The 16285-nt window shown below is 37.9% G+C and overlaps 1 protein-coding gene across 1 annotated transcript in view; it reads left to right on the forward strand.

Moving 5' to 3' along the window:
• Window positions 1-14152, forward strand: part of ECT2L (epithelial cell transforming 2 like) — a 72997-nt gene extending 58845 nt beyond the window's left edge. The window contains 6 exon segments of the mRNA XM_033094355.1: window positions 387-460; window positions 560-716; window positions 1381-1446; window positions 2801-2889; window positions 11600-11772; window positions 13406-14152. Of these exon segments, the coding sequence (XP_032950246.1) occupies window positions 387-460; window positions 560-716; window positions 1381-1446; window positions 2801-2889; window positions 11600-11772; window positions 13406-13533 (687 nt within the window). The 3' untranslated portion in view covers window positions 13534-14152.
• Window positions 14153-16285: the final 2133 nt, after the last annotated feature.

Below are 16285 nucleotides of genomic sequence, written 5' to 3' on the forward strand. Positions count from 1 at the left end.
ATAGGATTCTTTTTTTCCTTCACCACAAGAGTTAGGTATGATATCCATGAAAAAACTGAGGCTCCGAGAAGTAACTTGACGAAATCACATAGAATTAGGTAGAATTAGAGTAGAATTCTAATTCTAATCCAAGCCTACCCAGTTGTCAAGTCCGTTTTCATTTGTCTATGCTGATTACGTTCAATGAATAGGGTTAAGTCTAGGGTATAACTAATAGACGACAGTTTGTATATTAGTGAGCACCAATAGTACAATTATACTTTGACTAGCTGTAGATGTTGCGCTCTTGCTTTGAGTGCTTCGTAGAGCATGTTTGCCTGGTGGAACAGAACACTCTACAACTGTTACCTACAGCGAAGTTTTGACAAAATAATGCTCACCTTTAGTGCAAAGAAATGATACCAGCATTCCGCGCTTTCTTGAAGAGGCATGATAAGACCCCTGTTACCAAAATGCTGAGGTAAGTTCTGAGGGAGCGCATGGCTGGGGCACCCCAAGGACAGGGCACTCTTTGATCTTCAGAAAGAGACTGGGGTTCTCTTCTCTGTACCTCACACAGCCTGCAGGAGCTGCTCTTGTACCCATCCCGAAGATTTGAAGAATATGTTAATCTTCTCTACGCTCTGAGGCTTCATACTCCTGCAGAACACGTTGACCGTGAGGACCTGACCACTGCAGTTGACCAAATCAAAAAATATAAAGGTTATATAGATCAGGTTGGTTGCTGGTAAGAGTCTGTGTCCTTTAAAAATGTTACAATGCTTTTGTGATTCTAACTCAAAGATCCAGAAATACCTGATCCTCTTGTGGTGTTCTTCAAAGTCTTTCATCCTTTTAATGTGAGATCATTGTGTTCAGAGACTTTGAGCACGAACAGCATCTATGCCAAGCTAAACGACATGAAATGAGACAGAGTGTTTTCAGATAACCATACAAGTACAATAAAACCTTTATTCATATGAACGTTTGAAGAATGGGGTATTTGGATTAATTTTTGTAGATAACTAAAAGAAAAAAAAGTAAAATCCTTTGCTTCTGAAAGTACTTCTTCATGTATTAGATTTCCTGCGGTCATAATTATTCTCTGAAAGAACTCAGCATCTTGGACGATAGTACTATCATTCTGAAAGATGTGCATACTGCACGCATGTCCAGGCTGAATGTAAACTGCTAACACGTGATGCCCAAAAGATGCTTTTTGAATACACTCTTTTCACGTGCCTCTTTGTTTTAAAACATTGGGTACATGAAATTGAGATTGTTGTTATAGTTTATGAAAACACCATGCCCTATTTCAAATGCCATAAAATATTTTAAATGTATTGTTTATGTATAACAATTTCACAATTTTATTTTGCTTATAATCACTTTGTTTTCTAGATGAAGCAAAACATCGGTATGAAAGATCAGCTGTCAGACATACAGAGAATCATCAGGGGGTGCCCTGTACGTATTCTGATGTGCTTGCTACAGCTCATGATCATGAATAAAAACTTGTATCACTGGCAAAAGGAGACATACAGATTTCAAATCAGCTAACATCTGTTGCATGCCTGGTGCTGCCAAGCTCTCACATTTCACATCCTTCTTATCTGCAAGGATGCTAGATGAGAAGAGGCACAGTGGGCTTGACCCCAACCTGGAACCTTTCTGTAGTCTTAGTTCCTTGCTCAGTACCACTGTGATCATGATCTGCATGGAGGAAAGGGGCCATGTCTTCTGTTGTTTTGGATCTCCCCATGCATGGCCCCGGGTGTAGGATTTTGCACACTGAGGATACCTGAAAAAACCTTTACCTGTCCTCTGTTGGCCGTTACCTACAGAATATTATCTGGTCCCATTCTACCTTCTTACTGCCTTGCCTACCACCTGTTGATCAAACCACACACATCTACTCACAATTCTCCAGTTATGTTAGCCTCTCTTCACACATTTATGCTTTGCCCATTCTCTTCCTTCTCAAAAATTATCTTTCCTACTCTGCAGGATAAACTCCTATTCACCCTTTAAAAATCCAGCTCAATCAACATCTTCCTTGTAGTTTTTACCCCAACATCTTCAGCTGTGAACTGCCCCTTCCTGGGTATTCTGCAGCCACCCGAACATGTCTGTCATATTTTATTGCAATCCTTTATTCACAAGACTGGGACCTCTGTCAGGCATGAGCTGAGCTTTACTTGTCTTCTAGTGTTTGGCATATAATAGGAGCTTGATATATGAATTATATTGAATTAAAGTATCAGTTGATTGGAGATGTTCTTTTTATTGGGTTAAATTAAGGAAGCAAGATGGAGTAGTAATTTAGACCTCCACATTTTGGTAGGGAAAGAGAAGTGGGGTTGACTGGATTACAAAAAGCCCCAAATCTCAGAACTCCCCGAGTCCACCGAACTTAACCTCTGGAGCCTTGTTCACACCAAGTGATCATCTCCATGGCTACGTCAGCACAGGGCCTGACTTCTTCATTTGTAGCAATTCATTTACTTCCTTTTCTTGATAGATCGCTTCTTACTCATCCCACCCCCACTTTATTTTTCATACTAGGAAAGTGTTTATAAATAAAACAATTTCAGTAGTTTAAAAAATTAGACAACACCCTAAAATGTAATTTTCCTTGTCAATTCTGTGGTCTTTCTAAAAAATGCCTATTTTATAAATGTTAAAAACATTTGTTTTTTCATAATTGAACTCAGTTCTACTCAATACATATATTCTGGGATACAAAATGATTCTGCAGTAGTGGGACTTTTTATTTTCTAAAAATTTATGTACGTTTCTGATTTTGTTTTTGATTTCATAGACTCTATCAGAAGTAAACAGATATCTGATTAGGATCCAAGATGTAGCCCAACTTCACTGCTGTGATGAGGAAATAAGCTTCTCTTTAAGGTAAACATTTAACTATCCTACTGTCATACTCATCTTGGGACTGTGTCATACTCATCTTGTACCTGGCATTCAGTACAATGTCTGACATATTGTAAGTTTACGATAAACCTTTGTGTTGAACTGAAAAGTTACACACATCCCACTCTGACATAAGAAGAGATACTTTATCAACTTACTTGCCTTCCAGGCAGCTACTGGGTAGAATAGGAAAAAATAAATGTTCTCTACCAGGACCACAAACTCCACAGAAGCAGAAATTCTAAAGGTCGTTCACTTTTCTACCGAGAGGAGATCCAAGTGTTGTGGGATATCACACCAATGGTCTGCTCAACTATAAGAAAGAGACCAGTTTGTTATCTTCAGATAGTTACTGAGGTCAGTATTTAAAAGGTCTCACCATAAGACCACCATCATATTGAGGTCTCACTATCTATTTTGCACAGTCATGTAAGAACAAAAGATGGGAGTGGATGCCAATTTCCATAAACTAGCATCTTCTTTTTTCCTTTAGAACAAGAATGGGCAAATATGCTCTGCAAAGGGTCAGACAGTAAACGTTCTAGGTCTTCCTGCTCAAATGATCTCTGTGGCAGCTACCTAACTTTGCCAATGCAGCACAAAAGCAGCTGTATAATTGATATAATGCACAACAAATAATACAATCTTTATAAACAATACAGGGCATAAATGAGTGTAGCTGTGTTCCAATAAAACTTTATTTACAAAACACATGGTGAAGCCAGTTTGCTGGTCTCTGCTTTAGGAAATTGTTTGCCAAGGTGCTTAGTATTAATAACAAAGATGATGGCTCAACAAATGGCAAGCAAACAGAGAGGAATACACTCCTTTAATTTGTCTAACTCCAATAAAAGAGATAAAAATTGGTCTGTTATTCTAGTGACTATTTCCCAAATACACATGGTAGGGGGTGGGGAAGTTGGAAGAAAATCAGTCCCCTCACCTCGATCCCCACTTAGGGTTAATCTTAAATGAAAATCAAATCACACAAAAATTGTGTCACTTTTCTCATTGTCAGTGTTTTGTTGTTTTTCGTTAGCAGCAATAGAAAATAGCTACAATGATGGAAGGAAACTAGCAACCAAATCAGTAATTCTAAACACACTGTTATAGTACGACACGTGCTAGAAATTGCTAGTTTTTTTAATTAGAATTTCTTTTACCTTTTTGTATTCATTCTTAAACACTCTTCCTTTCTTTATGTAAGTCTGAGTTTCTGACCTATATCATTTTTCTTCTTTCTGAAGAACTTCTAGTATTTCTTGTCAGGTGGGCCTACTGACAATGAATTCTTTCAATTTTTGTTTGTGTGAGAAAGTGTTTTTCCTCCACTTTTGAAGAATAATTTTGCTGGCTGTAGAATTCTACGTTGGTGGGCTTTTTCTTTCAACACCTATTTCACTCCACTCTCTTCTCGCTTGCACGGTTTCTGAAGAGAAGCCTAGTGTAATTCTTATCCTTGTTCTTATATAGGTAGAGCATTTTGTTATTCTGAGTTCAAGATTTTATTTTTGTTTTTGCTTTTCTGGAGTTTAAATATGATATGACTCAGTGTAAATTTTAAGGTATTTATCCTGATTGGGGTTTTTATAAGCTTCCTGGAACTGTGGTTTGGCGTCTGCCAGTAATTTTGGAAAAATCTCATCCATTATTATTTCAAATATTTCTTCTGTTCCTCTTTGTTCTGTGAATGTAAAAGGGGCTATAGCAAACCTGACAAACTCAGTAACCAAAAGTCACCACACAGGCTGATCTGACCGTAAATTACTAACTGGGCAGGTCATGGTGGATAGTCACACTCCAGGCCTGTAGCTTCCTTAGTAAGTTCAATATTTGTCTTAAGTGAGCCCTGTCCATTGTTCTTGTGCATCTAGGATATTATACACCTTTGAAAGCCAGAGTAATCATCTTTTACAGCCTCCTCAGAGGCGTAACTGTCACATGTTGCAAACTCCTCATTGTTATCTTGTTGCCTGTATACTATCTGTATTTACTGTTAAATGTCAAGTATCCGCTACCTACCAATGTAAAAGAAGTATATAGCTCTCCATTTGCTTTTCATCCAATCCTAGAGATCTCCCTGCTTTGTTTTCTCCCACCTCCTTAATCTACCACCAATGGATTTCATGTAACCTTCCTTATGCTCTCCCCTTTGATTATGAATGCATAAAAAGAACTGCAAAACTACCACTCTCCAGAGCATTTTCTTAATCTTTTGAGATCCTGCTTCTGGGCATCTCCTCAAAATTTGACTCAAATAGAGTCTTATGAGATTCTTCTATAGGTTTGGACATTCTTTTGTCAACACTTCTCCATCTGATATTCCTATTAGACATACGTGACACCTTTTGTAATTGTCCCATGTTTCTTGAATATTCTGTTCCTTTCCTTTTCAGTCTTCTTTCTCTCTTTGCTTTTCAATTTGGTAAGTTTCTACTGAGCCTATATCTTCAGGCTCACTGATTCTTTCCTTGGTTTGGTCCAGTCTGCTGATGAGCCTATCAAAAAGGCATTATTCATCTCTTTCAGTGTTTCTGATTTCTAGAATTTCCTTTTATTCTAAGTTTCTATCTGCATATTTATATTACCCATCTGTTTTGCATGCTGTCCACTTCTCCCATTAGAGTCCTTATATATCACTTATTTTAAATTCCTGGTCACATAGTTCCAAACTCTACCATTTCTGCATCTGGCTTTGAGGCTTGCCCTGTCTTATCTGTTTCTTGACCCTTAGCATGCCTTGTTAAGTTTTTGTTGAAAGCCAGATATCAAGTATGGGGTAAAAGGAACTGAGGTAAATATGCCTTTAGCATAAGGTTTTCTGTTTACCTCACTAGATGTCAGCCTGTTACTATTAGCTGTAGCTGTGGTGTCAGAGGCTTCAGTTTTCTCTGGTGTCCTTGTTTTTGTCTCCTGTCATCATTGGGCTTTCTAGAGAGCCCTTCAATAGAGTCTGAGCCTTGCCATTCTTTTCAGTTGTAACCCCACATTATTATCAGGAATCGCACTGGTGAGGTAGTAAGAAATGAGGGGAGGGGGGAGAATTCTGTAGTTCTATGATTTGGCCCAGTGTTTTCAGTGAGGCTGTGCCTCTGGGCTATGACCTTCACAAATGCTTCTCAGCTTTGTTTGTTTGTTTGCTTTTCACCTCTAAGACAAGACAGGAAGGCTAGTGGGAACTGGAGTTGGGCATTTCCCTTCCCCCATGTTTTCTAGGTTCTAGTAAAAGTTTCCTTTGAGGGCAGGCCTTTTTAAAGAATAGAATTCTCTGGGTATGTTTCAAAATGGTTACTTTGCCCCTCCCCATGGGGAAGAATGAGAGGATTTTTCTTAGCTCTTCACAGATCCTGGGGGTGGAGGGGGGGCTCCTGCAAGTGAGAAGGGGATCCCCCTAAAGCTAAGCCTCCAGGAGTTTGTAATTGCTTAATTAGTTCAGTTTCTAGCAATTAGTCAATTGCCCTTTAACTAGTCTTAACTGATGCTGGCTCCAGTGTGCAGTTTCTGCTTCCAATAAGCTGTGATTCTCTGTCCACCTGTCTCTCCAGCTTTTAGGGTAGTGGTTTATCTTGTGACCTCAATTCTCTGATGGATCTGAGGACTAATAAGAACTTCAATATCATAACTTTTGCCCTCAAATTTGGATTTTTGCAGCTTGAGCTCTGAAGCTGCTTGCAGAGCATAACTTTGTTCTTTTGGGCTCTGGAACTGTGTGCAGAGCAAGGAGCTGCCACCCCACTCCCCACCCCATGCTGATTGTAATATTTGATAAATTGTATTCCTTGCATCGTTGATAAATAATACTCCCTGTACTACGATTGTGTGATCAAAGACAGCCTTTCTGTCTCACAGGCCTGGGCTGACACTAGGACTTCATAAACGCTTAATCCTGTATCACCCATTGCTCTTACCTCACAACCCCACTTGCTCCATCACTGAGCCAGCCAACCATTGAAAGCCCAGTTGTCTCCACCAATCAGAAAACAAATGATGTAAGTTTATCATCTTGCTTCCCCTAGCAACCCATTTCCATGATCATCAGCCCCTTGTAACTTCTGCCTTTATAAACCCTGCCCAATCCCCTCCATTTCAGAACGCATTCTCGGCTCGTACTGATGACTACATTTCACGGTTTGCAAATCGTTACCCCAATAAACTCTCTCTAAAATTTTTTCAAAAATGTGTCTCCAGACTTTTGTTTACAGCTCTAAGGAGAGTTGTTAACTTTGAGTTTTTCAGCTTCTGTTTTGTTGTGAGGATGGAAGGGATGACTTCCAAGTTCTTTCCATATCCAACCAGAAACTAGAAGTCTCAATTAGAACTCAGACATGTCTTCAGTGTTTCAACAACTGAGAGTACATTTAAGAATTTGAGGATAGTGGGAGAATACAAATTATTTTACACTCTAATTATGAGGTACATTTATATTTAAACAGGTACTATAGTAAGTAGGCAGTGATTTGCCCAACAATAAATATAAATGTAATTTTACATTAATATTTGAAATTAAGTAAATGCAAAACAAGTTTATATTACAGAAAATATCACAATATGTAGTCTGCAACCTTGTTTTCTGTCATTTTAGAAAATCACATAAAACCCAAGAAATACCATTCCCATGATTTCCATCAGAGATTTCTATTTGGAGGAAACGCTGCTTCTATTTATACAGCAATACCAACTCACCTGAGTATACGGCTTTACAGTTTACCACATATTTTCACTTCCCTCATTTGAGATCATCTTTAAAAGCACTTGGTGAGGAAGGCAGGACTGGAACCATGTTACAGGTCGGGAGTCTGCACTTAAGTTGTCTAAGGTGACAGAACAAGTGCCAGTTTAAAATGATTGAAAACCAGATTTCACTGCTCTGCCCACTGATTAGACCGGCTGGTGGAAAGCTGAACTGAGCCTCCCCCATAATACTCTCCAACACAGCAGGAATTGCTAACCAAATAAATTACTAATAAACAAGAACTGTGACACAGAAAATATTTCCACTATAAATGAAGATTTGCTTGGGGGTAGAGATGAAGTCTTTGATTTATTTTAGAGCTAGGGAACTTGGAGGTATTTGTCCCTCTGTGGATAAAGCCCACAAAGTTTGGGGTATATTAAGCTGTTAGAATACATTATGTACCTTGGAACTTTTATATTATCATATTTTCAGAAACACTGAGTTTCATTTACGTGATTTTAAGCTGGCTGATTTTTAGCGCGCGTTTTCTTCCTTCCAAAGGGGTCTCCCCAAAGGTACAAAAGTGGAGCCCTCTAGGGCTGAATAGAGTCTTGAATCACCAAATGCAGCCATCCACTTCTCAGACCAAGTCCTCTTGCTGAAAATACCCTACAAAGCCACAAATGCATAGTTAACTTTCCATTTAGCTTTATCCAAAGGGTGGTACAGTCCTTTACCAGGGAAACTATGGAGTGGGGAAAGGAAAAACCCAGACTTCTCAGGGATACTGGACTCTGGCTCTGAACTAACTCATCCTGGGAACCCAAATCACTCCCAGTGTGGGTGATGGGAGCTAGAGTTTTGGCTGAGGTTAGCTCACAGAACCAATGGTCTAATGTTGTCTGTTCATGCCACAGGTTATATTCTGAAAATTCCTTTTAAAGTTTTATGTATTTGTAGAAATTGGGTACTTCCTCTCTCATGCTGGCTAATGCAACACTTGAATAACAATAAAACACGTCTAGAATGGCGTTAAGTATTTAAATTATAGACCTGTTCCATTTTGCTGAGTCATTGAACCTATTTTTGAATAAGATACAAAATCTTATTCAAGTTCAGGGAAAATACCCCTCGAGTTGGTTCTTTTGAATGTGAGCAGCAGTTTTCTGAAACCCTAGCAGGATCCATAGTTTCCACTTCAGCTGCTCCATTATGTCAGTTTGAATTGGGAAAATCACTTGCTTTTGCGTATGTAAATTTTTTTTGTTTTTTAAAGGTTCTGATTTTCTTTTTTTGCCTGTGGATGAACATGGTTGAAGATGTTGGGGGTGAGGGGAGGGTGTTAATTTAGTAAATGGCTTTTGAAAAGCTTTTTTCTAGATCAAACTCAGATTTATATGTATTTTAAATAGCACTCGCGTGATCCGATTGAAATAACAAAACGTCTTTGTAGGTTTATCTTTCCCTGCTCCTGTCCTCAGATTACAAGCGGCCTCCACTCCAAACTCAGGTTAATGTGTGTGCTCCTTCCCTCCCCACCCAACCACCCAGTCCAAGTGGGTCACAAAACTGGAACTCTCTTTACCTCTGCTCTCAATGTTGTCCCTTTTAAAGGAAAAAACATGGAACTATTTACCAAAGCAAACACTCATTTCAAAGCCACTTCTTCAAAGCACCCTTGTAGACACATTCTCTGATAATTCACATGAAACAACAAAGTTGTATTAGAGCTTCAAACATTTTTCTAAACTGATATAATTGTTCTTATCAGTAATAGAGTAAAAATATTGCCCCAAAGGGGCAAGTGTATGGGTAGCATTCCTTTGCCTAAAGTGGTCATTCACCACAAAGACCCCATTGGACTTAAAATGCACCCCCTGCCCTTTCTTGTTTCCTTCCTCCCTCACCCCTAGTTCTATTGGCTCCAGTGTTGTCAAAGTAATTTATCAACTTGATCTAGAACACTATTTCTTGTAAGATATCAGTGTATGTACAGCATCCCACTCCATCCAACCTGAATCAGAACCACATAGAGATGGGAAGGAAACGGGTGAAAAAGTGAACTGGCTCTAGCGGTTGGGTGATCATTTCTATCCATCCACACACCCAACATCCAGCACAACCTGTACTTCCAGCACTGTCCAATACCTGAACCTGAAGTTCTTAGTACTCCTTAAAAATGTTGAACTCTCTTGATTCAGTCCTTCAGCTCACAGTGGTGGCTGTTAACTAATAAATGACTTAAGTGCCTCACTACTTAGTGTGGTCGGCATATCAGCATCCCCTGGGAGCTGTTAGAAATGCAGCATCTCAGACTACTCTAGCTCTATTAAATCAGAATTTGCATTTTAACAAAATCTCCAAGTAATTCAGATGCACATTAAAGTCTGTAGTATGTACAAGTCAGAGCTATTGCCATATAGACTAAATATTAAATATAGCAGCGTTTATGGAGAATAATTAGAAGTCTTGGATAAAAATACATAAATCCTTTAATAAGTCAATCCTGCCCTTGAGAATTCTATGATAGAAATAACAGCACATGTATGGAATTTGTTTATATGTCAAGATCAGTTTATTCCAACATTGCTCATAGTGGCAATAACGAAAGAACAAATGAAAATGAGGAAGGGATAGAGGGAGCAAAGAGACCCAAGCCTGTAAACAAAGCAAATGTCCATCAAAAAGGGAAGAGTTGAATGATGGTCCATTCACACCAAGAAGTATTACTTAGCGATTAAAAAGAATTAATTAAAGCCATACCTGCTAACTTGAAGTGATTTCCATTGCTGAGTGAGAAAAGCAGGAAAAAGTGACTAATATTATCGTTTTTTGTAAAATAATGGCACCTATCTATAAATAGATGTGTATATATGTACATGTGTGTGATTACCTGAGCAGACAAAAAGAAAAGTGGAAAGATATGTAACTTGGGTGACCTGACTGGGGAGTGAGCCAAACAAAAGAAAAAGTGAAACAAAATGTACACTAAAAAATAGCCAGTAGTATATGGACTTTAGCATTTATTAAAACCATTTGTGGATCTAAATTGACAATTTAAAAATGAAGCAAAAATGGTGAAGATAAAAAATAAGAGGCTTCCTTTGAACAAGCCAGTAAATTGACTCCCTTCCTTAAAGTAAATGAGGGCTGATTGATGCTTCTAAAAGAAAACAATTTTTTGGTTATCCTTCATCAAAACATTGAGCTTGCTTCACTTAGCCACTCCGGGTGGGGTGGGGGCTCCTCCAACCTCCTCCTCAGCACTTGGTGCTCTGTTGAGGCCTCACACAACATAACCTATACAACAGTGAACCATACCTAACACCTTGATCTAGTTCCAACAACAGAACAGCAGAGGATAATAGATGGACGGTGAGGAGACCACATTTTGCCTGCTGATAAATATGCCTACATTTGATCATGGTAGCAACCGCAGTGAAAATGAAGAGCTACTTAATTCTGATGAAGTATACTAAGTTACACATCAATATCCCTCCAATTAAAATTAGAAATTTCTATTTCTTACCTAGTAGTTAAATGCTTTTTTCCCCCCTGCTTTCTACTTAAGACATCTAGTGCCACACTGGTTCCCAAGCTTTTCTCCACCCCAACCTGTTATCCTTAAAGACAAAACCAAACAAAAACTTATTATCCCCGATTGCTCAAATACATCAAGCACAAAGTACCAAACTTGATAAAAGTTTAGAAATACAGCTTTAGCATGATTCATGTCATAAAGGAGGGAAGGTTAAATGTTAATTTCTCCCACATGGCCTGAATACTTGTCCAGTGGGAAGCTCAAACCTCTCTACCAGGAACCCCGAGGCATACCCCACCCACCATATTGGTCTGAGACAGGTAAGGGACTACTCACCGCAGGCGGAAAATCAGATGAGACAACTTCAATGAGACATCCAAAAGGTTTGTAGTGGAGCAAAAGCCTTGACTATTGGCTTGTTGGTGAATTCTAACAGTACATACACACGCACATGTAACCCTTCTCTACTGTGACAGGTTCTATGAACATACCCGTGATCTCAGTCTTTTCCTCTTCAACGACGCACTGCTTGTTTCTAGTCGGGGCACATCTCACACTCCATTTGAAAGGACTTCAAAGTCAACCTACCAGTTCATCGCATCAGTGGCCCTGCACAGGTTACTCATAGAAGATATTCCAGATTCCAAATGTATGTATTTTTTTCCTTCCAAGAATTGAAAACCTTTTGAAAGCTGTATTATGTAAAGCTCATTAACTATTAAAATACAGTGGTACCTGTTTTCAAACGGAATCCATTCTGGAAGACCGTCTGAGTTCTGAAATGTTTGAAAACCAAGGTGCGGTTTCCCCATAGAAAGTAATGCAAAATGGATTAATCCATTCCAGACCTTTAAAATCAACCCCTAAAACTGCAAATTCAGCATGAATTTTACTATCTAATGATACCATAAATCCATAAAATTTACGGCGTTTGTAAACCGAAATGTTCGTCAACAGAGACGTTCAAAAACTGAGGTACTACTATAGAAAAATAGGAAAAAGACTGGAATTATAAATTGCAGTTTGCAAATAATTCCCCACATATTTTTAGGATTTCATTAAACTTTCATTTACCTGAAACAGCAAAAGAAAGGAATGCTGGCATTGTCAGACATGCACCCTGGACAGTAGGAAAAGTTTTCAAAATTCACAAACGGAGGCATGACCCTCCCCCCACCCCCATCATGAGGGATTCTTTGAAGCAGTTCGACGGAGGAGCTGGAGCCCTTAACCACTACCCTGTCCTGCCTGTAGATGTCACAATTTTATTTATTTTACAATTTTAATTTTTTATCTATTATGTTTCCATTCTACTGGGTTAAGTGATTATTAAAAATTTGCTGTACCTTTTCCTCCCTAAGTTCATATTTGAGAGTAGAGATAAAGGATGTTTAGAAATAAACATTTCATTCATAACCTCAATAGAAATATCGTTACAGAAAAATTCCTACTTAAACGTACTGTGCCTCTTTAGTTATTCCTATACTCTACTTTCCAAGATGAAAAGAATCCATCTCTTTCCTGTATTTGTTAGGCCAGACAAACTGAATGTAGCACTCTCATTCCAGTATTTTCTACTGAATGTAAAGGCAAGACTTAAGGTTAAAGCTAGAACCAAGATCTCAGAGAAGGTATTCATCTAAATAGGACTGCTTCTCATTAGCTTCAGCTCCATTTTAAATCTGAGCCTGAGAAAAAAAATGAATACCAAGTGTGAGAATCAATATTTCCACCTAGAAGACAAATTTCAGACAAAATGGGTTACCTGCAACCACTGAATATGTTTAAAAAGTGTATGACATGTCTCTTTTCTTCTCCCCTTATTCAGCTATGCCCTATGTCAAAACATCATTTTGTAACCTAATAGAGTGGCATTTTCAGCTAAGTAACAGGTTCAATTCTGTCATTGGCCCTCATACAAAGGTTGTCTAGGTTTAGTTCTCAGCATTTCTATCTACAACTGTTAGTAAAAACCTTTACTGGTTCCGGTTCCTTCTGGAGTAGCTAAGACAAGGAATTAAAGAACACTACAGTACTTATCATTTAGTTTTTCACTATAGTTTCCAATTACAATTATAAGACAAGATTATTTTAGGTTATAACATATTATTCAGTAATTTTTGGAAGTTATATTCTAAACTGTATTTGTATTTGTTTGAATTCCTTTTTAGTATTCAAAAAATTCTTGAAGATGATTTGGTCAATTCTTGAATTTTAAAACATTTTCTCCTTTTGATTGTTACCTGCAAAGATTAATCCATGTACCTCAAATATTTTTACAGATATTAAGAATGCATTTACTCTTCAAGGTCCAAAACGTCAATGGACTTGTGCTACAGAAGTTGAGGATGATAAGTTCCTATGGTTGTCAGCACTCCAAAATGCAATCCGAGCTGCCATGCAGAAGTGAGCCTAGACTTTAAAAGAAAACATCAGGGGTGCCAATTCTCCCTGGCAAGGATAGGCGACATGTATTTTCTGTTCCAGATTATTATTTGTATGGATGATGGGAGGATGAACTAGGATAACCAATGTTTCCTCTTTATCATCTTTTAAACTTTATCATCTAACTTTTATACTTTATCACCTATGTTCAATTATGTCAAATGCACAATAACTTGAGTCCAAGATTTTGAACCGTCTCTTTTGGTAGTTGTTTTTCACTGACAGTATTATATATTAACTGATAAAACCTAAGACAGAACAAGGATGTTGCATATTTAAAGTTTTGTTTTATGATCTAATAAAACATGAAATCAGAACGAAAAGGGTTTCTTAAATGATCAGTCTAGAGAAACATTTTAATTTGTTGGTAATTTACCAATCATCTTTAACATTTTCCTGAAATTATTATTGATTAAAAAATATGTATAAAAAACATAAATGGGAATTTACTCAAAAACTTGTCACATATATCTTTAATATGAATGTACTCTTCCAGAGAACATTAAAAATATACCACTACAAAGTATTAAAAAGTTTTCTGCTCTGACCACAGTGCTACGAAACTAGAAATCAATTACAAGAAGAAATCCAGAAAACACACAAATACATGGAGGCTTAATAACATGTTACTAAATAGCGAGTGGGTCAACAATGAGATCAAGGAAGAAATCAAAAGATAACTCGAGACAAATGAAAATGAAAACACAAGAACCCAAAATCTATGGGATGCAACGAAAGCAGTTCTAAGTGGGAAATTCACAGCAATGGAGGCCTACCTAAAGAAATAAGAAAAATCTCAAATCAACAGTCTATCTTTACACCTAAGGGAACTGGAAAAAGAACAGCAAAACAAGCCCAAAGGGAGTATAAGGAAGGAAATAATAAAGATCAGAGCAGAAATATATGAAATAGAGGCCAAAAAAACAATCCAAAAGATCAATGAAACCAAGAGCTGTGTTTCCAAAAAGATAAACAAAATCGACAAACCTTTAGCCAGACTCACCAAGAAAAAGAGAGGACCCAAATTAATAAAATCAGAAATGAAAGAGGAGGAGTGACAACAGATACGGCAGAAATACAGAAAATTTTAAGAAAAATACGAGCAACTATATGCCAACAACTTAGACAATCTGGGAGAAATGGATACATTTTTAGAAACATACTATCTTCAAGACTGAATCAAGAAGAAATAGAAACTCTGGGGGCTGACCCGGTGGCTCAGGCGGTTAGAGCTCCGTGCTCCTAACTCCGAAGGCTGCTGGTTCAATTCCCACATGGGCCAGTGGGCTCTCAACCACAAGGTTGCCAGTTCGATTCCTCGAGTCCCGCAAGGGATGGTGGGCAGCGCCCCCTGCAACTAAGATTGAACACGGCACCTTGAGCTGAGCTGCCGCTGAGCTCCTGGATGGCTCAGTTGGTTGGAGTGCATCCTCTCAACCACAAGGTTGCCGGTTCGACTCCCGCAAGGGATGGTGGGCTGTACCCCCGGCAACTAGCAACGGCAACTGGACCTGGAGCTGAGCTGCGCCGCCCACAACTAAGACTGAAAGGACAACAACTTGAAGCTGAATGGTACCCTCCACAACTAAGATTGAAAGGACAACACCTTGACTTGGAAAAAAGTCCTGGAAGTACACACTGTTCCCCAATAAAGTCCTGTTCCCTTTCCCCCCCCCAAAAAATTATATATATAATATATATATTAATTATATATATTATATTTTTATAATATATTATAATATATTATTTTATAATATATTATAATTATAATATATATTAATTATAATTATATATAATTTTTATATATATATATATTAAAAAAAAAAAGAAATAGAAACTCTGAACAGACCGATTACTACCAAAGAAATTGAATCAGTAATCAACAAGCTCCCAACAAACAAAAGTCCTGGACCAGATGGCTTCACAGGTGAATTTTACAAAACATTCAAAAAGAATTACCACCTATTCTCAAACTATTCCAAAAAATCCAGAAGGAGGGAAGGCTCCCAAACACGTTTTATGAGGCCACTATTAGTCTGATAGGCCACTATTAATAGGCCACTATTACTCTGATCCCCAAACCAGACAAAAAGAAAGCTACAGGCCGATATCCCTAATGAACATAGACACAAAATCCTCAACAAAATACTAGCAAACCAGATTGACCAATACATTAAAAAGATCATACACCAAGATCAAGTGGGATTCATTCCTGGTATGCAAGGTTGGTTTAATATCCCCAAATCAATTAACATGATACACCACATTAACCAAATGAAAAATAAAAATCATATGGTCATATCAATAGATGCAGAAAAAGCATCTGAAAAAATCCAGCAGCTATTTATGATAAAAACTCTTAGCAAAGTGGGAATAGAGGGATCATATCTCAACATAATAAAGGTCATATGTGATAAACCCACAGCTAACATCATACTCAATGGGGAAAGGCTAAAATCTTTCCCCTTAAGATCAGGAACAAGACAAAGTAACCCACTTTCACCACTCTTATTTAACATAGTTCTGGAAGTTCTAGCCACAGCAAACAGACAAGAAAAAGAAATAAAAGGCATCCAAATTGGAAAGGAGGAAGTAAAATTGTCATTATAGCAGATGGCATGATACTACATAGAGAGAACCCCAAAGACTCCACCAAAAAACTATTAGAACTGATAAATGAATTTAGTAAAGTAGCAGGACACAAAATTAATATTCAA

Source organism: Rhinolophus ferrumequinum, chromosome 3 (assembly GCF_004115265.2).
Source record: "Rhinolophus ferrumequinum isolate MPI-CBG mRhiFer1 chromosome 3, mRhiFer1_v1.p, whole genome shotgun sequence".
NCBI classification, from domain to species: Eukaryota; Metazoa; Chordata; class Mammalia; order Chiroptera; family Rhinolophidae; genus Rhinolophus; species Rhinolophus ferrumequinum.